The sequence below is a fragment of the Punica granatum genome, chromosome 3 (assembly GCF_007655135.1).
Source record: "Punica granatum isolate Tunisia-2019 chromosome 3, ASM765513v2, whole genome shotgun sequence".
Lineage (NCBI taxonomy): Eukaryota > Viridiplantae > Streptophyta > Magnoliopsida > Myrtales > Lythraceae > Punica > Punica granatum.
Window position 1 is genome coordinate 3,180,950 of NC_045129.1, and position 23,565 is coordinate 3,204,514.

Consider the following 23,565-nt stretch of genomic DNA (forward strand, 5'->3'; position numbering starts at 1 on the left):
CATAAATATGCATACAACTCTATTATATTCAATTCAATTTTTAATATTAAATTCTCCATGTTATTCACTATTTTTTCACACTTTTTCTCATAATTCAACAACACAATCAGTACGACTCAATTAAAATCAAAACTCAACTCGACTCTAAAACCAAACACACCAGTAATATTTATAGATTTTTCCAACAAGATCTCATCTTTTATAGATTTTCCGGTCAAATTAGTCCCCCATTTTATATTAAATTTTTCGGGGAAACCCAAAAATGCATTCATTTAATTTGAGCTGGATAGAATCACTAAATTAATTTAATATCTTTATTATATCTTTTGGACTGATATAATAAAATAACAAAGAGCACAAGTAGTCTAAAGTATGAACCTAAAATTTTTTAGTGTTTGGATAATGAGCAATGCTCAGCTCAACTCCATTCAATTTGCTACCCGACAGAATTAACTCAGCGTTTTCAAAGCAGTGGATCCCAGTAGCACAACGGTAGGTCAAAGTTAGCTTCTCCACAGAAGACCGTTCGAAGGCAAGTAACTTGCTAAGAAACGTCAAGCTCCTCCTCCTTCGAAGCATCGGTAGGGTTGGAAACGGAGAAGAAATTGCCTGCAGGAATCTCAAAGCGAGGGTGGAAACTCCCGATTGGTGAGTGGGTTCCGTCAATTTCATGAATTACTGACCTCCATTCCGTCAATTCCATCGATTCCTCACTGCCTTTTCGTTAATTTCGTCGATTTCACAGACTGTGCGTCCGTGACGAGCAACGGGCAAAGGAGCTGCGCTACACAGTGAAAAGGAGAAATTGTCAGGAGTTATTCGCGGAGAACTGTGCTGTGGCACGCGTTGTCTTATCTCCCGAATAATCTTCTATTGTAGGGGCCCCCTCGGACTGCTCTTCAAGGACGACTCTGCTCCTTTAAGAAGCGGTAGACTGGATTTTGGAGAAGCATCCACCTTTCAGGTATGTTCCGTCGACCTCTGTCTCCTTTTGTGCTTCTCGTTTGAAGATTTTTGTGTTTTTCTTCGATTGGCTGCTCATTGGAAGCTCTGATGTGATGAAATTATTCATTGAATGCCCTGAAAGCTCAATTCCAGCTCAGTTTGCAATTTTTCTTGTCACGACTGTGATTGCTTTTGCTCTTGCGTGTTATAGAACTTGCTAAAACCTGAATGAGCTGTTACTGATTTTGTTGCGAAATTGTCCTAGTAGAGAAGTTGGTTGCTTGTTCAGACGACTATAGACTGTTGCGCATTTGTTGCGAAATTGTCACTGTCATTCATTCTGTTTTGCTTGTTCTTTGTCCGAACGAAAAGATGCACCTACTGCATGCATCATGGCTCAATGTCAATGTTTTTAGTCATGCCTGTGATTGCTTTTCTTCTATGCTGTTATACAGCTTGCTAAATCCCAGATGAGTTGTTAGTTATTTTGTCTGGAAATTTTCCTGGTAGAGAAGTTGGTTGCTTGTTCAGACGACTACAGTCTGCTGCGCATTAGTTGCGAAATTGTCAGTGTCATTCATTCTGTTTTTCCTGTTCTTTGTCCGACCGAAAAGATGCACCAATTGCATGCATCATGGGTCAGTTTCAATTTGTTTAGTTTGGCCTGTGATTGCTTTTCCTCTCAAGGACATACAGCTTGCTAAATCCTGGATGAGTTAGTTATTTTGTTATGGAATTGTCCTCGTAGAGAAGTTTGTTACGTGTCTTAGAACATATTGCTGCGCATTTATTTTGCCTTTATGATCAGTTTGAAAGTGTTTAGTCACGACTGTGCTTTGCCTTTGCTCTCTGCTGTTATACAACTTGCTAAATCCTGCATGTTCTGTTACTGATTATTTTGTTGCGAAATTTACCTGGTAAACAAGTTCGTTGCTTGTCTTAGAACCAACTGCTGCGCATTTATTTTTCCCAAATAGTCTTTGCTCGTTTTTGCATTATCTTTATGCTAAAAGGTCAGTTTGTCTATCATTCATTGTGTTTTGCCTTGTCTTTGTGGAAGTTCTGCTCCACGAACTACATGTATCATGGCTCGAAAGGGGGAAAATATCATCGAATGGAGTGATGAAATGGACTTAGCTTTCCTAAACGTAATGCTTGAGAAGCAGAGAAGAACACACACTACAACATGGAAGACCAATGCTTGGAAAGAGATCACAGCTGAAATGATGAATCTATTTCCGGATAAGCAACTGTTTTTGCATAAGGTTAAGGACAAGTACCAAAGAATGAAGACAAATTTCACCCACTTTTCTGAAATAGTGAAGCATACAGGCGTCGGGTAGGATGCAAACACAAACACCGTCACAACCGACCCAGATGTTTGGGTTATGTTATAAAGGTACATGTAGTTACTTTTTTGCCTCGGCTGCTATTGTTGTTTTGAATGAATTGTCACTGATCTCCTTCGAGAAATGTCGTACTTCTTTGTATAGAAGAACATGGCGTACAAGACTTTTCCGGAGCAAGGGCTGCAAGCACTACGATTTGCAGAAGCAACTGTTTAGTTCTTCCGTGGCTACCGGTGCTCTTCGCATATTCTCAACTGATCCACCTCTAACATTAGAAGAAGAACGCCGATTAAATGAGGAATTCTTATCTAGGGGGAAGGGAAAGCAGAAATAACATGTCGATCTCGAAGAAGGCTCCGAAGAGAGTGAAGACCCCGCCCATGTTGCACAGCTCATTCTAACCGAGTCTCGACGTCGAGTGCCGAAAAGATCTCAAAGCTAGAGCTCACAAATGCAGGAGTGCATGGATATATTCAGGGAGAGTTTCACGAAGAATTCACAGGACACCCCACCATCAGCAAAGAAAAGCAAGTCGGTATCGAGCCCTGAGAAACCTGAGAAGAATAGCATCGAGGAAGCCCTCAATGAGTTGGCTAAATTGGAATCGAGAATCCCTCAATCCTTGTTTGTGAAAGCGGGCAAAGCACTCCTTGATCCGGGCTCCCGAAGACTTTTCATGTGGTTCAAGGAGGAGTCACGAATGGAATGGATATTGCAGTTGGATCATCTTTGAGGGGAACCGTGATCAGATCTCTCCGGGTTTTTTTTTTTCGAAAAACAACGTTTTTTTATTTTTCCTGACTGAACTCGTATTACTGATGTTTGTTATGTGTGTTTGCTTATGCTGATGAGTTTTTATTTTATGTGTGTGTTGCATGTTATTGTGTTATGATTATAATTGAATTGTTTCACTGTTAACGATATATTCATGAATTTATTTCCACAGTTATAGTCGATCATTTGGCAAACAGTATGTCTCGTAATGACACGTCTTCATCCAATGACAATAACCTCGGAGACAACGAGAATGAACGTAGGCAACGTATGTTCTACTCCTTGATGATGCAATATGATCAGATGGAAAATCCCGTTCCACGGAACTTGCCATGTAGAAATTCTGCACTTCAAGGACGATGGTATATTGTTGAACTATTAGGGAGTGACGTCTGGTGCTTCGAAAACTTCAGAATGAATCTACACGTGTTTAGAAATCTATGCAACACATTGCGGTTGCGCTGTGGCATCACAGATACTAGAAAAGGTATTACCGTAGAAGAGCAAGTCGACATGTTCTTGTTGGTTATTTCACACAGTATGCGATTTTCAATAGTGGCGGAAAAGTTTCAGCATTCGAAGGAAACGGTGTCACGAGTTATCAAAAAAATTGCACGCAGAATACAAGAAGTATCTGCCGATATTATAACACCGCGGAACGTTCTTGTCCAGCCGGAAATTGAAAATGATGAACGGTGGCGCTTCTTTAGGGTATGTTATCTGATAATTTCATATTGTATACAATTGTTTTTTGTATACTATGTGATGTATATGACATCTTATGCGTTTTTGATGCAGCATTGTATTGGAGCTATCGATGGAACCCACGTCGCTGCATGCGTGCCACAGGCGAACAAAGTACCTTATCGCGATCGTAATGCCGATATATCACAAAATGTATTGGCTGTTTATTCACACGACATGATGTTTACATATGTGATGAAGGGTTGTGAAGGTTCCGCACACGATTCAAGAATATTTGCAAATGCTGCGTCACTGGAACGCTTTCTGGCACCGCGTGGTCGTGAGTATTTGGTTATACATTTACTTGTTTATAAGAAATTGCAAGCCTAAATTAGTTATCTTTAATTTTTTTTTGTTCTTTGCAGGACAATATTATGTTGTTGATGCAGGGTTTTCAAATATATCGGGATATTTGACTCCATATAAGGGAGAACGATATCACCGGAGCGATTTTCCTCGGCATAATCCACCAACAACAGAAAAAGAGCTATTCAACCAGCGTCATGCCTCAGTGCGTAATGTCATCGAACGTTGCTTCAGTATTTCGAAAGAAAGATTCACCATACTGAGTTCAATAACCAATTTCATACCGTATACACAAGGACAACTTGTCATTGCGTGTTTTGTTTTGCATAATTTTATACGCCATAATAATTACCATGACATATTATTTCTGGAGTACGGCGATGCGTGGGCAGATTACGATGAATTTCGCAATCTGCCAGTACAAGAAGGAAATAGAGTAGATGTAGACATGAATAGCGACGAAATGAACAATGTACGCGACCGTATTACTACTCGATTATGGTTTGCAGAGAAAGGAGGGCGATAACATGCATTTAGATGTTGTATTAGACATTATGTTAATTTTTATTATGATGTGATAATGATAGTGTAAGCATTATATTAAAGAAAATGAATATAATGGGGGTCTTTATTTGTTTGACCAATAATGGGGCCCATCCTCAAGCTTATTTATATATATATTTTTTATCTTTTTCTATAATTAAATTAAATTGAGTTGAACATTATTTCAAATCCAAACAGACCCTTAGTTAGTAGGTGAAGTGTGCGTTACTTTGTTGGTCTACAATTTACATTACTAGTAATCTTATTTTATAAATTTATTATTATTATAATAAATTTCTAAAATAAAAACCAAACTTCCTAAAATACCCCCATCACAACCTTCACTTTTCCTTTCTTCTTCCTCCAAGTGGAACAAGTATACCACGGTCGCCTCCTAGAAACCAATAACGCCATAGCCGCCGCCTCTGCCTCTGTCAGCACCTCCTGCATCCCTCGACGCCTCCACCATTCCGGAAGCAGTTCGACTCCAGAGATCGCCCCCACGCGTCCACCACACCAGCTTCTTCGTTATCTCATGGTCGTAGGGATTGAAATTCTGGACTCCTACTGAATACCGGCTCTATCCGGAATCCCCATTCCTGATCAGATGTGCCCGAGTGTCAAGAATTCTTCTCTCTCCATTCGACTGCTGCTCCTCGTTCGTTGGCTTGGCATCAATTAACTCCGCTGTCTTTCTTTCCTCTCTCTCCTCCTCTGCTGCAGCCGAAGGGAACAGAGGTGACAGTTTTCTGTTTAGGGTTCTGTAAATTTGTACACTTTCTGGCCTTACTAGTTAGCGGATGGGTTGATCGATGGATCGATTTCAATTGCTTTTTTCCGTTGATGATGATGACGACGCAATGCGGGAGTAAAGTTTCAATTTTAGTTGGGAATGGCGTGCCCAACTGCTGCTATGCATCGATTGGATCGGCTGTACTGTAACAACCTCTCTAATCTCAGCTGCTCCGTATTGCCGCCAATTTTCCTCCGTTCTTGCTTCTGGAGATGAAAAATTCAGTATCTTTTTTGCATAAGAAGAAACATTAGAGAAGACCTCAACAGCAAACGACCTAAAAAATTTGAGTTTTTGGGCATTTAGGATTTGAAAGATGGAAATTGCAACAGTAACTTTATTTTTCCATATTTCGATATTGTAATGAGAAGATGGCCATTGCGTGATTTTTCTTTCGTAATCTCTGTGTATTGTTTAATGTGGGTTGTTCGGGTTTTCCCTCGTTGTTATCACTCATGAATCATTTTGGCGTACTAAGAGTGGGAAAATGAAGACATTCAGCTGTGTCAGATTGCGTCTTGTGTTTTCATTTTCTATCATGCTAGTGGTTTAAGACAAATGAAGTTGTTGGATACGCCTTTTGCAGGTACACAAGAGGAATTCAGCTATGCTTCCTTACAGAGTGACGAGCTACCTTTGGAGGAAGTATGCTGATTATTTATACACCAAGTGGGAAAAGAACGTCTTGTGGACAATGGTGGACCCGTACAGGCGTCCCAAATCCTTTACTCCTTTAGTCACGATATATGTCGCCGCTTTCTACACTGGGGTCATTGGAGCTGCAATCACTGAGCAACTGTACAAGGTATACAACTTAGCTGTTGAGCATTTGTCATCAAAAGTTAGATAATCGTAGTCCATGTCTGAGCTTTTTGGTGGAAAAATGTGGCAGTATATCACTCTTTTTGTAGATCATGAGATACTAAATATGATCTTGGTGAAGAGGCTACAGTTCTGTAATATTCTTGTTGTGTGAATTTTGACGGCATAATTTTAGGCTTTCAAAATTTTCCTTTTTAGTAAAGATAGACGCCCTGTCAGAGCTTTCGTGCTACTTGGGTAAGTTATATTTCGAACAGAAAGTTAACAGGCTTCTTGAAGTTTAGATACTCATCGGTGTCTTTTCTTGATGTAATGAAAGGTATTTTGGATTGATGGCAACCTATTTGCTTTTATCACTTGGTCTGATGAACAAGTTTCTGTTTTGGTCGTGAATGTTATCGAGCAGGAGAGATACTGGGAAGAGCATCCTGGGGAGGCAGTGCCTCTCATGAGGCCAAAGTTTTATGGTGGTCCTTGGAAGGTCTATAGAGGGGATGCCCTGCCTCCGAATATGTGAAGAATGGAGCTGAGTTCTTCTGGAGCTTCTGTGTTATATGTTTCTTCTTTTGGGTTAAAAAGTGATGTTAGTCCTGTAGATTTACTTAGCAAGATGAATACCAAGTATATGTCGTTTTCAGAGTAAACTTAAAAGAAGTTGATCGGGAGTTTGTTTCCTCAGGACAGTGTCTTGATTGAAGGAATGATCCTCTTTTATGGTCACAGTTCGTAGTTTCTGTTATTGGTTAAGTCGTTTAGGAGAGATTAAGGGCATGGTTCAGTCCAGATTTTGTTAAAAACTTAACAAGACTAAGATATATGCGTCATGTTACTCATTTGAACAGACTCAAAGTAAGAAGTGACGGTATGGTAAGCGAAGTTACTTGAACTACAGGTCAAGAAGCTTGTAAATCAAATGCTCCTTGAATTACAAGAACACACGACAAAGAAAACAGACATTTGCAAACGAAAAGTTGCGAGCAATACAAATCGGTATTTTGGAGTACGTTTTACTAGGCAGTCAGAAACCGTTGCCGTGGCCATTGCTCAAGTTCTTCATGGCCTCGAACCGGGGCTCCTTCTCCTGGAACTTGGTGGCGGCATACAGTTTGAGGTAATCTCCGAATGTGAACCCTTCGGGATACAGAAGCTTAGGAGCAGGAGAGATCGCAGCGTCTCCAGCAGGGTTGTAGAATGTGGCAACTGATAGCCGGCTCCCGTTCTTATCGGTCATGACTCTGTGCCACACGCTCCTGTACCTCCCATTGCTGAGGACCTCGATCTGGTCTCCAATGTTGACGAAGATCTTATTGTTCTTCGAAGGGGGGATGGGAACGTACTTCCCATCCTTAAGGAATTCGAGGCCAGGAACCTGATCGTCCTGAAGAAGGAGTATGATCCCGCCTGCATCTGTGTGCTCCCGGAGTCCCCTCACTCGTTCTGGCTCCGGGCACTGGGGATACTTTGCCACCTTTGTGCCGACTGAGGGGCCATTCTTTCCGGAGAAAGCCTTCTTAATGTGGTCCTTCTCCAGCCCGAGGTTCTCGCACATGAGCTCGGAGATCTTTTCCGCCAGCTTAATCAGCTGCGCAATGTACTCCTCCATCAGCTCCCTGCATATTATATGGAACCAATTAAATATATAGAACCGCAGAGTTATACTTCAACTTTCACACGGGTTGATTGACTAACCAAAATCAAAGATGACCCACCTGAGTTCATTCGAGAGGTTCGGGAAATCTTCGATGTTGGACTTGGGGCGATGGCAGAGGAAGAAGGTGCACTCCCAGTCCACGTCGGAGGTCTTGCCAGTCTCGAGGCATTTGGGTACGTCCGATGCATAGAAGCCTGCCTTGAGGTTCTCCTCATAGTGCGAGTTCACGAAGTTCTTCACCTTCTCCATCAGCTTCTTGTCAACTCCATGGTTCTCAATCTACTCATATAACGGACACAATCACCATAACATGTAACTATATATATTGCTTACATCGAAAATGCACTCAATACATCGGGAGATAAATTATTATCGATGCCACGATTTGGGAGGAATAGGTACCTTAAAGCAGCCCCATTGCTCACAAGCCTGGTGAAGGAGTGCCATTGTCTTGCCCCTGTTCCCCCCATCAAGCTCACTGAAGTCTATCACAGGGATCTCCATTGTTCCTATCTATCCTTGGGTGGCTCAATTTCTCTCTCTCTCAAATCTCTATACAAATGTGAGGAGGCAAATATGATCTTACAGGGTATTTATAGGCAATGGAGAGGGAGACAAGATGAGACTGTGGACTGCATATATTAATATTAATAGTAATACTACACTACAGTTTCTATAATCAAATGGCAATGCTACTTTGTAATTGTGGGGCCCCCCCGAATGTGAGGAAAGGGAAGCCGTAATTTCACTGATGAAAGGGAAAGATCGTGCAGTGCATTGAGAGGAGCATTGTAACAGATCTATTCTTGACGTCCAAGTTCAGTGGCCCTTCCCATTTTGCCACGAGATTGAGTGTACTATTGCATAGGGCGGTGCACGGATACCGAGTATATCCAGAACCGGTCGAAATCTACTCAGTATGGTAGGGTTCGGATAGCTTATATTGAAAATGAGATAGGATTCGGATATTACAATAAAGAATATGTAAAAACCGATTCCGATTTTGATTCTTTCATATAGGGTATTTAGAACTGGAATTGAAACTGATACCTGGATCCGGATAATAATTTCTCCCATTATATGTATATAGTTATATTCAGATATTCCTATATTCAAAAAATATAGTCACTAATTAAAAAAAATCTAAATTTATGTCGAAATTTAGTTTTGCGTGATTATTAATTATGAATGAGACATTTTCGATTTTATTTAAGTTCTAATAAGGTATTCGGAATTTGTGGTATAATACATGTTTCGGATAGGTTCTGGTTCAAGGACTCAACATGGTAGGACCCGGTTAAAAAATTTTGAAATCTGTCTATCACAGGATAGGGTCCGGATATTGTAGAAAAAAAACATGATACCCGGACCCGTACACCCGTACTAATAGTATTGCACCTTCCCCGACCGTGAAAACTCCCTTACGGTACGGTGACTACTCGAGTTTAGAAAGCAATTTCTTGTTGCCCAACTGAAACTTTCCCTAATTAGATGAGTCGCCCGTTGTTATTATCAAAGACTGTCTGCCCTCTTCACTTCCTAGTCTCTGCCACTGTGCAAGCAATTCCTTTTTGAACTAATCCAGAAGTTACTGGGGATTGGTGGGTTTCTTGGTTTGCCAAACAAAATCATCAGGTCAAACAAAACTATGGGCTTTCTCTCTGTGTCCATTTTTTTTTTTTTTTGATATTTTAGTAGTAGCTGAGGAAAACAAGGGGAGATTAGATCTGACACTAACACACAGCAATCGATACCTATGGGCGATTAATTGGCACCATTCCTTCCTTCTTGTTCGTTTCTTCAAGCCAGAACACGGGAGATAATTCCACACACAAGAACATTTTTCTCTTATCCGTCGATGTATCCGAGGACCATTCACGTACGAGCAGAAGATGTACCCTAAGATGGATCGTGTACGAGCAAACTGCTCCGTCTGCTCGAACAGATTAAACCTCAATCCAAAGGGATTGGTAGCCCTGTATCCTCGTTTCATAACTGTGTTTAGTAGAAGAACTCACGTTTCAGTTCGTCGTCATGAGGCCTTTTGGTTGTGTACGTAGAAGGAATAAGAAGGGTGCGACCGTAAGTGATTGGACTTGAACCTATCTTTAACTCGAAAATTCAAATTGATTGAATGACAAACTCAATTCTCTTGCGTGAAGTTCTGACTCAAAATCAAGGGAGATGCGTGTGTGTCCTTCATATGTGTTTGGAGTATTCCTTCCAATCAGATTCTTTTCTGACCCTTCAATAATACCATTGAACTCTGACCACAAATCTAATTAAGATTTCTCCTCTCCTTCAAACCTCCACGTCCCTGAACTATACCAACTAACTCATGATTTCAATCATTATGTCAGTCCTAGCTAATATTTTTATGTTCCTTCCACCCATAGTTTAGTTTGTGCAATACATAAGAGATCAGCTTCCTTCATAAAACCAGTGGAAGCCAAGCATGCCCCACTAATGAGACATAATGACTTTGGAAAGATACTCGGTTTCTTGTGTGAACTCTGATATTAAGTGTTATTTTATATATTTTGGTCATTTTACCTCTCATGTGGAATTGCTCCGTCATTTGCATTTACATCAGTTTAGTCAAAAAGAAAGAAAAAAAGGGTCATTCCTAGAGAAGCCTTAAACAGGAATCTACAATTTGATTCGGGAGAACAAGTGAAACTCTATACGTCCATCTGGCTAGCGTGATGTTTGAACTTGAAGTATATATTATAACATCAAGGCACATGGCCCAACCTACCATATATTTTGAAATGTCTTCTCGCGTTTTATCGTGGGGGGTTATATGTGATTTTGGAGAGGGTGATACCGTAGAAACACCTCTTCTATTGCAATCTATTGGACGCTCCCGGACCGATTTAGTCCCAATCGAGGCCACTGGTACGCTTGGTCCTAAACCATGCAACTAGGAAAAAAGAAAGCAGTAGAAAATTATTGGGAAGATGGCAATTAAAAGAGATGCAGCGAAACTTGAAGGTGAGGAGAATGAATCTGAATTGAACCCAATACAGCTGATAATGCCTTCTGTTGCTTGCTTTCAATTAAAACAATGTCCAGGTTAATATGATTTGATTTAACATAGGCTTCTTAAATAATAAATGGGGAACAATATCTGCCCAAGATCCTTCAAATAAGCAAACACTGTAATTTATGTTTATGATTAAAATACATAGCGTAGGAATTCGATCCATATCTCCCTGATAATTCAGTTCTCATCGTTTCTCGATAGTCAACTAAAAAATTTGAAGCCAAACTAGTCAGCCTCTGCTTCTATTGTAGTCTTTTGACTGTATTTTCTCTTTTAGCTAGTCTACCATACTATGCTAATGCCTTATATCGGATGAAACCGAGGTCACCCTCGTACATCCTCGTCAATGAAAAAAACGTGTGCCTTGCTAAACCTTGACCAAGGGCTATAGCTCAGTTGGCAGAGCACCACGTTTACAGGTGCGCCAATGATTTTCAGAGGAGTCCGTCCCATCATGGCTTTTTAAGTCCGCCGTCAAATCCCAAGGCTCAACCCTAGACGTGCAGTGGAAACTACCAACGGGTCACTGTCTATTTTGCTTGTGGTTTTGAACCTGTGACCTCAAGGTTATGAGCCTTGAGAGAGAGCTCGACTCCATCTTGCTTCAATTAGTCCAGGCATGTCGGGGTATAATCGGCAAGTTCAGTTTATTTTTTTCCACCTTGAAAATTCTACTGGGTTATTTAATGGACGAGTTTGCCCTGTCCTTCTTGTCCGAATCATACTATCATTGATACGACAAATGGTGAAGTTGCTTGACTGAACATAGTTTAAGGGCCATTCTGAAAGAACATGCAGTTCAGTGGCCAAAGTAGAAATTAACTCAATCTCTTCCATTGCCACCGCCACCAAACTCTTTTGGAGCTCACTGTCGAAGATTCGAAGCAGAAGCTCATCGTGCGAAGGGGGAGGAGGAAGAAGAAGGAGGAGCAGAGATGAACAATCGGAGCTAGGAGACCCGGAACGTCCCCTTTGCCTCTTTCTTCTGCTCTTCCAATGGCGAAAGATGCATCATCACCATCGCCTTCATCCCTTGTACCTCCCACAGTTCCGATGGAGCTCCATGTGAAGAACCGCGAGAAGCTCCTGAGGGCTCTTCGGCAGCATCTCTCCGATTCTTCTCGACCGCTCCGCGGGTTCGTCTTCCTCCAGGTATAGCATTTAACGCCACGAAATCTTCTAATTAAAAAATCCATTCTTTTTTCAAATTTCTGTCTGTTTTGGTATGATTCGACTGAGTTTTAGATAGGGAGGTGAGGAGCAACTGCGGCACGACACCGATCATATCGAGCTCTTCAGGTAATGTGGTGAAAAAAATTCGAGCTTTGTTCATTTCTTATATTCTGGCAGTGGCCGCGATGTGACAATACTGTTTAATTCGTTTTATTTACTGTCCCAATTTGACCTCTGCATATACAATTGTTTTTGAGACATGTCAGTATTGCCCAGTTGCCACTAAGCCTATGCATTTGATTATTATGTATGCTGCAACTTGATATGCTATTTTGCTTCTGTGGTCTGTCTATTCCATTTAAAATTTAGTTGATTTGTATCATATTGTGAACAGGCAGGAGAGTTACTTTGCTTATTTGTTCGGAGCTACTGAGCCTGGATTCTTCGGAGCTATTGTAAGTTCACTGCTGTTTATAATGCGTGCCGTGTAGGAACATTTCTATTGAAGGGAAGATTCTTGTCATGTCAAAAGTCTTGTACCTCTTTAACTCGTGGGAAGAAGTGTGATAGCTTATAACGAATGGCATGTACTAATGCGGCAAAACCTGTCCAATGATATTTTCGTTGAACAACCACGTGTCATAATGAGGGTTCTACGTGACTTGATCTCTAGGCATATTAAATCGACATCTTATGAGGATCAGATTACTTGTTTCTCCATCAGATAGGGTGTTATGTGTGGTGACTCATTGTCGCCTTCTCTTCTATCCTGTCTGTGTACTCCCTTTTGTTTTCTATTTCTATTCTCTCATAGAGGAATATCTCCATGTGCATTGATAACTTGAATTTACCTTTTAGAGCTTCAGGGTCATTGGTAGGGCTGTATACTTTGGAACAATTTTCAAAATTGACATATCTGCCTTTTCTGAAGGATGTTATGACTGGGAATTCTCTTCTTTTTGCTCCAAGACTTCCCGCTGATTACGCTGTTTGGTTGGGAGAAATAAAGCCTGTATCGTTCTTCCAGGTGATGATGTAATGTATACACAGGTTTCTTGACGTGAACCTGAACTCATTTACTGATGCTTTACTATCTTGCTTTGAAGGAAAAATACAAGGTTAACATGGTTTTTTATACCGATGAGATTACACAAGTTCTGCATCAGCACTATCGAGGAGAGGAAAAACCTCTCTTGTTCCTCTTGCATGGCCTTAACACAGATAGTCATAAATTCGCAGAACCAGCCAAATTCGAGGTTATAATCTCTCATTTGTTCTCCATCAGCTCTTACTATCATTGTTTAAGTACGATAGGTGGAGTAGGAAGGGAGGTGCCTTAGACCATTAGGATTTTGATTCTGCTACTTGTGGCCTCTTTTTCTGCTATGCATGTAGAACAAGAAAATGCTTAGTTGTTGTGATACTAGATTCTTTGGTCTCTTTTCCAGGGCATTGCAAATTTTGAGTCCGACTTGAACACTTTACATCCTATCCTGACTGAGTGTCGAGTTTTAAAGTCGGATCTGGAGCTTGCTCTCATTCAGTTTGCAAATGATATAAGCTCTGAAGCTCATGTTCAGGTAATAAGTTGTATCATATGTTGGTCTTCTACATTTATCACCTCATACTTGAACTGAACTAGTTTATGTGAACGATGGGTTCTTCCTCTTTAACATAAACAGCAGAATTTATTTGTGCAAGATAAAAGGGCGAGACGAGGGCTCAAGGACTTCCAGTTAAATAGGATGTAGTTTTTGGGCAACTGATTGAATGAAAAGAACCAGGGAGAGGATTATCTTTATATAGTCTTTTATGCTATTCTACAGGAAAGACTGCGCAATCAAGGTACTTTTGCTCACGAGTAGGCAAATGAGAGATGAAAATAATGAAGGGATTGAAATTTTCCCCTTTTCGACTTTTCCATACAGCTAGTGGAGCTATTTCATTTTTTTTTTTGGCTGTTGACACAATCTTTCATATGACCATATTCCACGATCAAATTATACGAAAATTCATTCATGATAATAATATTGAATGCCAAAAAATTGCAAATGCCGCATGTCATGATGTTTAGTTTAATATTTTACTCATTCCCTTAAAAACTGTAAGGTTCCATTATATTTATACGATGTTACTATCTTGAATACATTTGTGACATGCAATAGGTTATGAGGAACATAAGGGTGGGCATGAAGGAGTACCAATTGGAAAGTATGTTTCTTCATCACACGTACATGTATGGTGGCTGTAGGCACTGCTCATATACATGTATCTGCGCCACTGGTGGAAACAGGTGACACTTGTCTGTGCATATGTCATATATTGCAGTCACAGTGAAACTAAGCTAGCCTACTTTTTGCAAAATTGAAGTCAGCCAGGGCTTGGTAATACTAGAATAAAGTTGTGCCAGTAGAGGTTCAAATAATGTTATGATTTACGGGTTAACAATTCTGGAAGTAGTTTCTTCAATGAAACATTTTCCTTTAGATAGAGAATCGCCTCTATTGAAAAACTGAATTAAGATTTATCATATGCAGTGGCATGTTCTTTTATGAAAAGTGGAAGCGGTCTTATTGTTTTTCCATGTCATCTGTTATGAAAAAATTGCCTGACAACAATTTTGCTTTGGTTCAAAAAATAGTGCTGTACTCCACTATGGGCATGCAGCGGCCCCCAATGATCGGGTACTGATACACTTCCCATATTCTTTCATGTTATTTTGCTACTTTAATTTTATCATTGCTAGAAGGAAACCATATGAGTACAGCCCCAGCGGCGCCGCCCCCCTTTTTTTTTTTTTCTAGATTTTGGCTATAGTTGTAGCTTTATTAGGATTTACATAATATATGGGGCACTTATATTTGCATGGTGAATGTGGTAAACTAGGAGTAGCTTTTACCCGGTGATCATATCAAAACCGGTTAAAAAGTTTGATACTGTGAGAAATTAATTCAGAGTTTGTACTGGCCGATGAGAAGAATACCCAGTGGAAATTTGAAGAAGTGTACTCCAAAATTTTCTGATGGAATCAGTTTACTAAAGTTTTGGTTTTTTTAATCAATTTATTTACGATTGCCTTGTCTTCAGACTTTCGAAGATGGAGACATGGCATTGCTAGACATGGGAGCTGAATTCAGTTTCTATGGATCTGACATTACATGTTCATTTCCAGTAAGTTTCCGCTTTCTCATTTCATTTGCTGAGTGTATGCATTTTGCTGAGATTTCATTATTCACATTGAATGGTGTCTCTAGAGTCATGACAGTATGAATGGTGTCTCTAGAGTCATGACAGTATGTTGTCCAATTATCTGTCTTATGTGTACTGATTCTATTAATGTTTATTTCTATTTTCGAATAGTGAAGTCCCCCAGTGATATTTATCTTACTTTATTATTCATGCTCCTAATTTGAAATTGGAATATATATTCAGGGGTTTTGGCTAATAGATCCATTTCAATAGATTATTTTGCCTCTTCTCTTATAATGGTGTAGTCGGTTCTCACGCTATTCTTAATTGCTCTCAGGTGAATGGGAAGTTTACGAGTGATCAGCGACTTGTATATAATGTAAGTTCCTTCAAACCTAAATGGTGGAACTTGGGAGGTTCATTTCAGTTTGTATTTTTTCCAGCATCACCCCCCTTCTTGTGTAGAACAACCTATCCACTAGTAACACCCGTACTAACCTTTGCGACTGACAGAATGAAATTCTCAAACTCCACCTCTGCCTCCTCGTTTTCCCTTTTTTTATTTATTTACTATTCTTATCCGTAGCTTTTCTTAATCATATGTACAGGCAGTGCTTGCTGCACATGATGCTGTTATTTCGGTGATGAAACCTGGTGTTAACTGGGTGGATATGCACAAGTAAGAGTCTGTTCCAAAAGTCCTGTGGTCAAATATTTTCAGGATGTCCTCTTATGTAGGTCCTGTCATATTATAGGACAGACTAATCTATCGAAATGTTCCCTTGTGTTGAATCCTCACGCATCTTTGATGCAGACTGGCAGAGAAAACTATTCTCGATTCATTGCAGAAAGCAAGGATCCTAGTCGGGTAACTATTTGATCAATGACATCAAGTAATTCGCTAATTGTCTCAGAGAGATTTTGCTATGGAAAACAAGCTGAGGTGTGATTTTTATGTTCCCCAGTGATGTAAATGAGATGATGATAGAGCGACTGGGTGCTGTTTTCATGCCTCATGGCCTTGGGCATCTATTGGGTATTGACACTCACGACCCGGGGGGCTATCCTAAGGTCTCTATGTTCTGAACTTCTTTTAGGCAATGAACTTATTTTGTTCCATTCGAGGTACTTAAGGATCGGCCTAATTCACAGGGATTGGAGAGACCCAAAGAACCAGGATTGAGCTCTTTAAGGACAGCACGTGAGCTCCTTGAAGGAATGGTAAGTACCGAGTTGTGTCAAATCTGATGCAGTTCTAGAACATAGGCTGGCATGGATTTGGTTGTATATACACCTCAGGATATGTCTGCTTCACGGGGAAGATGAGTATTTGTCGCTTTTCATGATTTCATTTGACAAAATGAATATCAATGTGGAAGGTAAGAACAAGTGCATTTCGCAACACATACTACCGCAGAACATTAATTTTAAAAAATAATGGGGCTTGTTGATGTCACCCAAATCAATGTTTCATCGGGTTTGAAATCATTTTGGATGAAATCAATTAACCCTCGGCAGAACCAATCCTGTGGCTTTCTGTTTCATGACTGGTGTCTGAGTCTGAGATAATGTTCATCGTGTATATTAGAAAGTTCTCTCGTGCCTTCCTTATCTTATTCATCTTATATATCATTTGCTTAGAAAAGTCTGAGATAATGATCATAACATGCAGTCTAAGGTTGTGTTTCGGGTGCTTCTGTTGCAGGTGATAACGGTAGAACCAGGATGCTACTTCATCGATGCTTTGCTGGAACCCGCCATGGAGAGCTCGAAAACAGCGAAGTTCTTCAATCACGAAGCAGTTGCCCGATTCAGAGGCTTTGGTGGAGTTCGGATCGAGAGCGACGTGGTAAGCTAAACAACTGATCCAATCACGATATATTCTGGAATGAGTGTGAACTTTCAATTTAGTAGTCCATTTTCTTTTTTAATATTAACACTACTACTCGATATTGTTCTCTGACTTGTATAAATTCGAATGTTTTTGCAGTATGTCACCGCAAGCAGCTGTATAAACATGACAAAGGTTCCGCGTCAAGAATCAGAGATTGAAGCTGTGATGGCAGGAGGAAGATGGCCGATTTGAGCAATTACGACCTTTTTGTGATGTACAATAAAACAGGGATAAGATTGTGCTCGAGTTTGAAGATTCGACTCTTCCATGCATGTCATGATCATCACGTAAGGACATCAAATGGCAAAAATTACATACTTGTGTTAATATCCATGCGAACGATTTTTGATATTGGGAATTAGAATCTCAAGAATCAAATGCGCACCTATCAAATTTTGAGGTTGACTGATATATACTATGTTGTTTGGAGCATTAGATATCAAGATCGACTCGAGTAATAAACTAGGAAACTTGACGTGACAATATATTTAAATTTCATATGGTTTAGTAAATCTCTATATACATATAATTAATTAATTAGAAATTGGAAAATAATAAAAAAAGGAAACTCCGCGTCATCCCACCGCCACTGCCTATACGGTCACTTTAAAGATTTCTTGACAGCCAAGCATATCATTCATTTTAATAACGTTATTGTATCATTAGTAGTCTATATATGTAGTCTCCGCTGTTTTTCTAAGAGACGTATTCATGAATCTGAAGCCTGGTCCATTTCGCAGTGAATTCATCGATCAAGCAATGGAGTTGATTCTGAACCTAGCTGACGATTTAGCCTGCAAATGCTTGATTCGAGTTCCGCACGAGCAGTTGGGAGTTGCTGCTTCGATCTATGATGAGTGGAAGATCGAGATAGTCGCCTGAATTTTGGGTCCGGAGGAAAGCTGCGGGTTGTAGCCAAGAGATTCTTATACTAGCCCATGCTCGACAATCCCTACTCTAGAATATCTTCCCTCTCACGCCTACGCTTTGTCCGTCATCGATCCAATCTCATGACAGCTGTCCACTTTGCCGCCAATTCCACGCACCGAGCTCCCGGAGTATAAGTTAATTCAACTGGTGATGGCTGGGGCTTGGTCGGAGCTTGTGGTCTTGGAGAAGAGCACTTCTCTCACGTCGTCGGACACCCTAAGTTCTGTGTTCATATATAGTTTCCTATCCAAGCAGTGGCGGCCCGGAACTGATATACTTGGAGGGATCCGCGTGAATTTCGCCTGTGCATCTGATGGTGAGCGGATGGTGTATGTGGCCGGCGGATGCAACAGCAAGGGCTAACTGTTAAAGTCTGTCATGGCTTACGACGTAGTGTTGGACAAATGGATTGAGATGCCCCACATGGCAAGGGCCAAAATGTGCGAGGGCAGCTTCGTCGGTGGCAGGTTCCAGGTCACTAGCAGGCGTATTGCTCCCGAGCGGTACGGGAAGATTGATGAGACGTTCGATCCCGTCACATGGCGCTGGCTCCCCACTCAAGATCCGAACCTTCACAAGTGCCGCAAATCCTTCCCTATCAAGTTCGAGGATGGAAACATGATTGTCACTCCGGTCAGTTCTGCCGGGACGGATATCGTGAAGTTACCGTCGAACACATCACACGGCGTGGCGTTCTTGGGGGAGAGGCCGATGGTGGTTGGGTCCCAGGGTTTCAAATCCTATTTGTTGGATCTTAATACATTCTTATGCACTGAGATTGAAGCTCCTGATGCGTTTACCGAAGATGCCTTTCGCATTATATGGCTGGGCTATATAGGTTGATTGATGTCCATAAAATCATGTAAAACAGGAAGAGGGATCGCGGGATCACGGTTTAATTCCTTGATTAACACATTCTTTAGAGATTCGTCGATGCGGTTTTGTATATTTTCTTAGAATTCTCGGAAGGAACCGTGCAGTCCACATGTTTCAGTGCTCTTCGAATGTAGGGTCCCCTGAAAACCGATATGGCAAGAGATAAATAATGTAAAATGAATGTTCCAATTTTATATATCTTTGATCAAGTCATCCCGATTTGAATGTATATGCACATGTAATTAAGATCTCTTCCTAAGGCATATATTGCGCTCAAAATGTCATGTTTCTGAACTTAATTATATACTTTGAGAATGTTATCCTGTTTGAATATGGAAGCGTCTTTGATGCAAACTGGTGGAGGACTCTAGTCTCGATTTGTTGTGGAAAGCAGGTTCCGGTGAGCTAGTACGATTTTGATAGATGACATCAAGTAGTTCTTTTTCTTCTATGGAGATACAACTTAAACCGGTGCAAGTAAGATGAGAAAATTCGCGAGCCATTTGGGCTAACCTTGATAAAAGTTCGGATTCGGGCTTGAGCCGAACCAAGTTCAATAGCGGTTCGAGAAGCGCGCGAGCCTCAATGGACTTTTTTATTTTTATTTTATTTATACATAGTTATATATAGGCCCACTTAATATAAAGCTCCTAAGGCACAAGTGTTGGTCCATATATTATTATAATCGATATCGGTGGACTATACTTATATAATATTGTTTATAGTGTGGGTTACAAGTTTGTAACTATTGATTTTCCCACAAGCTCATCCGAGCCTATACGAGCTCGAGTTCATCCAAGCCTACACGAGTCGAAGCTTTTCTCTACTTCACTAGTTCAAGCCTTATTGAACATGAGCCTTTGTTTTGTTCAACAAGTCGAGCTTGAGCTTCGATATTTAGGCTCGACTAAGCTCGAGCCCGAGCCCCCGAGCTCACTAGTAGAGCTTGAGCTTCCTGAGATTTGGACTCGACTCGGCTCATTTATACCCCTAGACGAGTTGATGATTGTGACCTTTTCAGTTCGTGATGACATAGATGATATGATCAAGAGAGTGACTAGGTGCAGTTTCCATGCCCCGTGGCTCTGGGAAATGCTTGCTTCCGAGCTGAGACAAGGAACAATTGTCCATTGCGTTTGTTCGAGATTTCTTCATCCCCCTTCTCGCGTAAAAGAATTAGAGCACGCCGCGTATTACCTCTTCTAAATAAGATTTGCTCTGAAAATTTAAGGGTTATGTTAGGCACGCGCTCGCTTTACTGGCTTCATATAATGCTTTCGATCGAGTTGCACGTCCGGCTTTATTTGCCAATTTGTACGTTCATGGCCATCATCGATGGTGCTGAATTTAACATAATATGCAGTTAAAATAGGGCTGTGAGCCGGTGCTTTTTGCACAGGTGATAACCGTAGAACCGGGATATGCTACCATCATCAATCCTTTGCCGGAACCGGCTACGGATAACGCGAAAACAGCAAAAATTTCTTCAGTCGCAACGTGCTGTTGCTCAATTTAGAGGCTTTGGGTGGAGTTCGGATCACGAGTTATGTGGCAGCAGTTGTTTCAACTTTGTATTTCATGTCCTTGGTATCATATATATATATATATATGTATATATATTTTGGTGATTAGTAGCACTTTATTGATAACAAAACATATATTACATAGGACTGCCAAACGGCCACCTCACGGCTGTTTGAGGAATCAGCCCTAATGGAAGATGACTGAAGAGTCACCCTTTGACAAAAGACAAAGCACACCACACAAAAAACAAAATAACACACCAATCTGAATTGAATAAATCTAAGCCAAATTACTCCCACATGCCTCCAATGATTTCTGACCCGACCCAGCACAGTTGCGTATCGTATTGGAGAGGTGTTTGGAGGTCATATAACTCGGGGCCTAGACATGTATCTTCATATCTCAAAGTATCAAAATATAAAAAAAATTTTGGCTCGGCATCAAAATATAAATTTTCTGATTATTTAAAACTTGAACATTTTCATATTTCAATTTTAATATGTTTGTTAAATGAGATCTCTCTAACTGTCTCCGTATCCTATATATATATATATATATATATATACTTATTAGGAGATCTGATCTCTGTTTCCCTACTGAAGTAAATCAAAATAAGATCGGAAATATCTTTTGTTATGGCTAATTCAACGAATTACATCAATAATCTAACTAAATTAGCAAATAACTATTCTCGAAATTTCAAGTGACATCTAAATTTGATACTGAAAAATTCTAAAAATATAAACTAACTTAATCGAACGATATAATTATATATATATATATATATTTATCGGTAAAAGATAATAATTTATATTCAAAAAGTACCGAGAAGATGCAAATACATATATAAAGGGTTAAACAACCTCGTAAAAAACAAAAGCAAAGCATAAAAGGTCTTCAAAAGGTTGGTTATTCCTTTTCCTCCGTATAATCCAGAAGATCATTCTGATGATTTTCTTTCCCTTTTTAGGACTTCTAATCGCTTATCAAGCCCATAACTCTTGACGAACTGAAAGCAAACACCCAATCTTATATTTTTAATAATTCACTTTCTAAATATAATTAAATTGTTAAGATTTTCGGTCACTTTTTTTTCTCGGTTATAATTAAATTGATAAAATATCATCTCCAATACCTAGTATACCGCTTGACATATACATGCTCGTTTCTCTCAAGGGAGTGCGCAATTACAGAGCGAAGATTGGTTGATCCATCAATCAAGTGATGGAATTGATTCCAGGATTGCCGAACGATTTAGCCCGCGAATGCTTGATTCGAATTAATCCGTATGAACAGTTGGCAGTTGCTGCTTCGGTTTGCAAGGGATGGAAGATTGAGATAGAGTCACCTGAATTTCGAGTCCAGAGGAAAGCTGCGGGCCATAGCCAAGTGCTCGTAATACTAGCAGTCGCGTCTGGATGTAAGACCTACCTTTCCATCTTTGAGCCACTCCAGGGACGGTGGTCCACTCTACCCCCGATTCCCGATTGCTCTAACGGGATGCCAACATATTTTACATTGGTTGCTGTTGGGTCCGATATTTTAGTCTTGGGAGGATCAGATGTGTACATATATAGTTTCCAATCCTGGAGTTGGCGGCGAGGAGTTGACATGCCAAGCGAGCCCCGCAAGTACTACGATTTCGCCTCTGATGGCAAGCGGATAGTTTACGTGGCCGGGGGCGAGTGCATGGACAGCTTGTTGAAGTCCGCCATGGCCTATGACGTGAAGAAGGACGAGTGGATCACGATGCCTGACATGCCAATTGAGCGTGAAGATTGCTGGGCAGGCTTCCACTCCGGCAAGTTCCATATCATCGGTGGGTACGATAATTGTCGGAGCGACAGGATTGCAAGAAGCGAGGTGACATTCGATCCCGTTGCATGGTGCTGGGAACCCGCTCAAGAGATTTGTTTAGAATTTAGCATGGATACTGCAACTAAGTGTGTTGGTGAAAGAAACGCGGATGAATCCTTTTACACGTGCCTGGGTAGAGATGTGATTGCACATAAGGATTCTGCATGGCAAGCTGTCGCAAAGGCACCACCGGATATTGAACCGGAAATCTTGTTATGGTGGCATGATCAGTTGTTGATGGTTGGGACCACATGGGTCGATCGGAGATGCTGTCCCGGTGCCTATACATTGGACCTTATCACCCATTCCTGGACTCGGATAGATCTTCCTAAAATGTGCCGAGATGTCCTGGGAGGATGCTGCTTGGAGGTTTAAAAATGTCCACATTACCTATCTTCCTAGAGTTCTTTGGAGTTCCATATAGAATAGGAGTTTCCTTCATATTAGCCTTTCCGACAATCTCCAGTTTTTCCTATCTACAATTAGTTAGACACATTCAATTAATTGTTCTCGTATTCTGATAACCAGCCGGAGTCGTTAGGAACTGATCATAACTTTCCAACTCCTGTGAAAGTCCTTCATTTTCGAGCATAGTTTGGATTTTTGTTATCTTTTGTAATTTTATCTATTTGATTGATTTCCGACTGTGATTGTTTTATTGGTCATGTATTTCTTTTTTTTGTTTCTTTCGATGAAGAAATTGCTGAATCCATATCGAATTAGAAAGGACGAACTCCATAGATAATACGGGTGGAGGTGATAACCGCCGAATCAGGAATGTACTATTGTCGATCCTTTGCTGAAACCAGCTATGGATAATGCGAGAACATCAAAAGTTCTTCAGTCGCAGTGCAGTTGGCCCCATGGCAGATTTACGTCTACCTGACAGAGTCGCACACACCGCAGGTATAGAGGAACTCATGTTTCTTCTTGGTCCGATTAATTGGGCACATCACTGTCTAAGCTCGATTTGGAAGTTCCATAAAGATCAATTAATGAGGTTCTGGACCTAGACCGAACCGTCGGATACTTTTTCTAACCCAAACAATTTTTCCATTTGCCTGAATGTTAACAAGAAAAACATAGAACCGTCCTTTCGGATTTGTTAATGTATGTTGTATCCTCTGTTTTCTAAAACCACCAGTTTAA

At 40.6% G+C, this 23,565-nt stretch overlaps 5 protein-coding genes across 7 annotated transcripts; 4 read left to right on the forward strand and 1 right to left on the reverse strand.

The window, feature by feature from the left end:
- The first annotated feature begins 5,024 nt into the window (after positions 1-5,024).
- LOC116201601 (uncharacterized protein At4g29660) lies at positions 5,025-7,015 on the forward strand. Of its 2 annotated transcripts, none has more exons than XM_031532884.1 (3): positions 5,025-5,399; positions 6,041-6,259; positions 6,683-7,015. In XM_031532884.1, exons 2-3 carry the CDS (start codon positions 6,062-6,064, stop codon positions 6,791-6,793), a joined length of 309 nt encoding a protein of 102 aa, XP_031388744.1. In that variant the 5' UTR covers positions 5,025-5,399; positions 6,041-6,061; the 3' UTR covers positions 6,794-7,015. The 2 variants fall into 2 exon arrangements, with proteins under 2 accessions (XP_031388744.1, XP_031388743.1); XM_031532883.1 differs by lacking the exon at positions 5,025-5,399 and adding an exon at positions 5,407-5,594.
- Positions 7,016-7,126: 111 nt separating this feature from the next.
- On the reverse strand, positions 7,127-8,501 carry LOC116201600 (1-aminocyclopropane-1-carboxylate oxidase 1-like). The gene is made up of 3 exons (XM_031532882.1): positions 8,330-8,501; positions 7,986-8,206; positions 7,127-7,886 (listed from the first exon to the last, which is right to left on the reverse strand). Exons 1-3 carry the CDS (start codon positions 8,429-8,431, stop codon positions 7,295-7,297), a joined length of 915 nt encoding a protein of 304 aa, XP_031388742.1. The 5' UTR covers positions 8,432-8,501; the 3' UTR covers positions 7,127-7,294.
- A 3,326-nt stretch (positions 8,502-11,827) lies between these two features.
- LOC116201576 (xaa-Pro dipeptidase) lies at positions 11,828-17,640 on the forward strand. Of its 2 annotated transcripts, none has more exons than XM_031532854.1 (16): positions 11,828-12,125; positions 12,223-12,272; positions 12,541-12,601; positions 13,078-13,173; positions 13,253-13,402; positions 13,595-13,726; positions 14,312-14,439; positions 14,788-14,830; positions 15,234-15,317; positions 15,673-15,714; positions 15,944-16,014; positions 16,150-16,203; positions 16,301-16,406; positions 16,488-16,556; positions 17,041-17,184; positions 17,326-17,640. In XM_031532854.1, the coding sequence occupies exons 1-16, from the start codon at positions 11,970-11,972 to the stop codon at positions 17,419-17,421; spliced, it is 1,482 nt and encodes a 493-aa protein (XP_031388714.1). In that variant the 5' UTR covers positions 11,828-11,969; the 3' UTR covers positions 17,422-17,640. The 2 variants fall into 2 exon arrangements, with proteins under 2 accessions (XP_031388714.1, XP_031388715.1); XM_031532855.1 differs by having other exon boundaries at positions 11,832-12,125; positions 12,219-12,272.
- A 306-nt stretch (positions 17,641-17,946) lies between these two features.
- LOC116199449 (F-box/kelch-repeat protein At1g80440-like) lies at positions 17,947-19,091 on the forward strand. The gene is made up of 2 exons (XM_031529796.1): positions 17,947-18,105; positions 18,247-19,091. Exons 1-2 carry the CDS (start codon positions 17,989-17,991, stop codon positions 18,520-18,522), a joined length of 393 nt encoding a protein of 130 aa, XP_031385656.1. The 5' UTR covers positions 17,947-17,988; the 3' UTR covers positions 18,523-19,091.
- Positions 19,092-21,783: 2,692 nt separating this feature from the next.
- LOC116199450 (F-box/kelch-repeat protein At1g80440-like) lies at positions 21,784-22,791 on the forward strand. The gene has a single exon (XM_031529797.1). The coding sequence runs from the start codon at positions 21,784-21,786 to the stop codon at positions 22,789-22,791; it is 1,008 nt and encodes a 335-aa protein (XP_031385657.1).
- The last annotated feature ends 774 nt before the right edge of the window (positions 22,792-23,565 follow it).

What these genes read in the sequence shown, in the direction of transcription:
- LOC116201576 (XM_031532854.1), top strand. Translation starts at nt 11,970, where the DNA reads ATGGCGAAAGATGCATCATCACCATCGCCTTCATCCCTTGTACCTCCC. An exon ending in GCTCTGAAGCTCATGTTCAG is followed by an intron (nt 13,727 to 14,311) that starts GTAATAAGTTGT and finishes GACATGCAATAG; the next exon opens with GTTATGAGGAACATAAGGGT. An exon ending in TTCGGATCGAGAGCGACGTG is followed by an intron (nt 17,185 to 17,325) that starts GTAAGCTAAACA and finishes ATGTTTTTGCAG; the next exon opens with TATGTCACCGCAAGCAGCTG.
- LOC116199450 (XM_031529797.1), top strand. Translation starts at nt 21,784, where the DNA reads ATGGAATTGATTCCAGGATTGCCGAACGATTTAGCCCGCGAATGCTTG.
- LOC116199449 (XM_031529796.1), top strand. Translation starts at nt 17,989, where the DNA reads ATGGAGTTGATTCTGAACCTAGCTGACGATTTAGCCTGCAAATGCTTG. An exon ending in AGTGGAAGATCGAGATAGTC is followed by an intron (nt 18,106 to 18,246) that starts GCCTGAATTTTG and finishes ATCTCATGACAG; the next exon opens with CTGTCCACTTTGCCGCCAAT.
- LOC116201600 (XM_031532882.1), bottom strand. Translation starts at nt 8,431, where the DNA reads ATGGAGATCCCTGTGATAGACTTCAGTGAGCTTGATGGGGGGAACAGG. An exon ending in AGCAATGGGGCTGCTTTAAG is followed by an intron (nt 8,207 to 8,329) that starts GTACCTATTCCT and finishes TTATATGAGTAG; the next exon opens with ATTGAGAACCATGGAGTTGA. An exon ending in AACCTCTCGAATGAACTCAG is followed by an intron (nt 7,887 to 7,985) that starts GTGGGTCATCTT and finishes TATAATATGCAG; the next exon opens with GGAGCTGATGGAGGAGTACA.
- LOC116201601 (XM_031532883.1), top strand. Translation starts at nt 5,505, where the DNA reads ATGATGATGACGACGCAATGCGGGAGTAAAGTTTCAATTTTAGTTGGG. An exon ending in ATGCATCGATTGGATCGGCT is followed by an intron (nt 5,595 to 6,040) that starts GTACTGTAACAA and finishes CGCCTTTTGCAG; the next exon opens with GTACACAAGAGGAATTCAGC. An exon ending in TCACTGAGCAACTGTACAAG is followed by an intron (nt 6,260 to 6,682) that starts GTATACAACTTA and finishes GTTATCGAGCAG; the next exon opens with GAGAGATACTGGGAAGAGCA.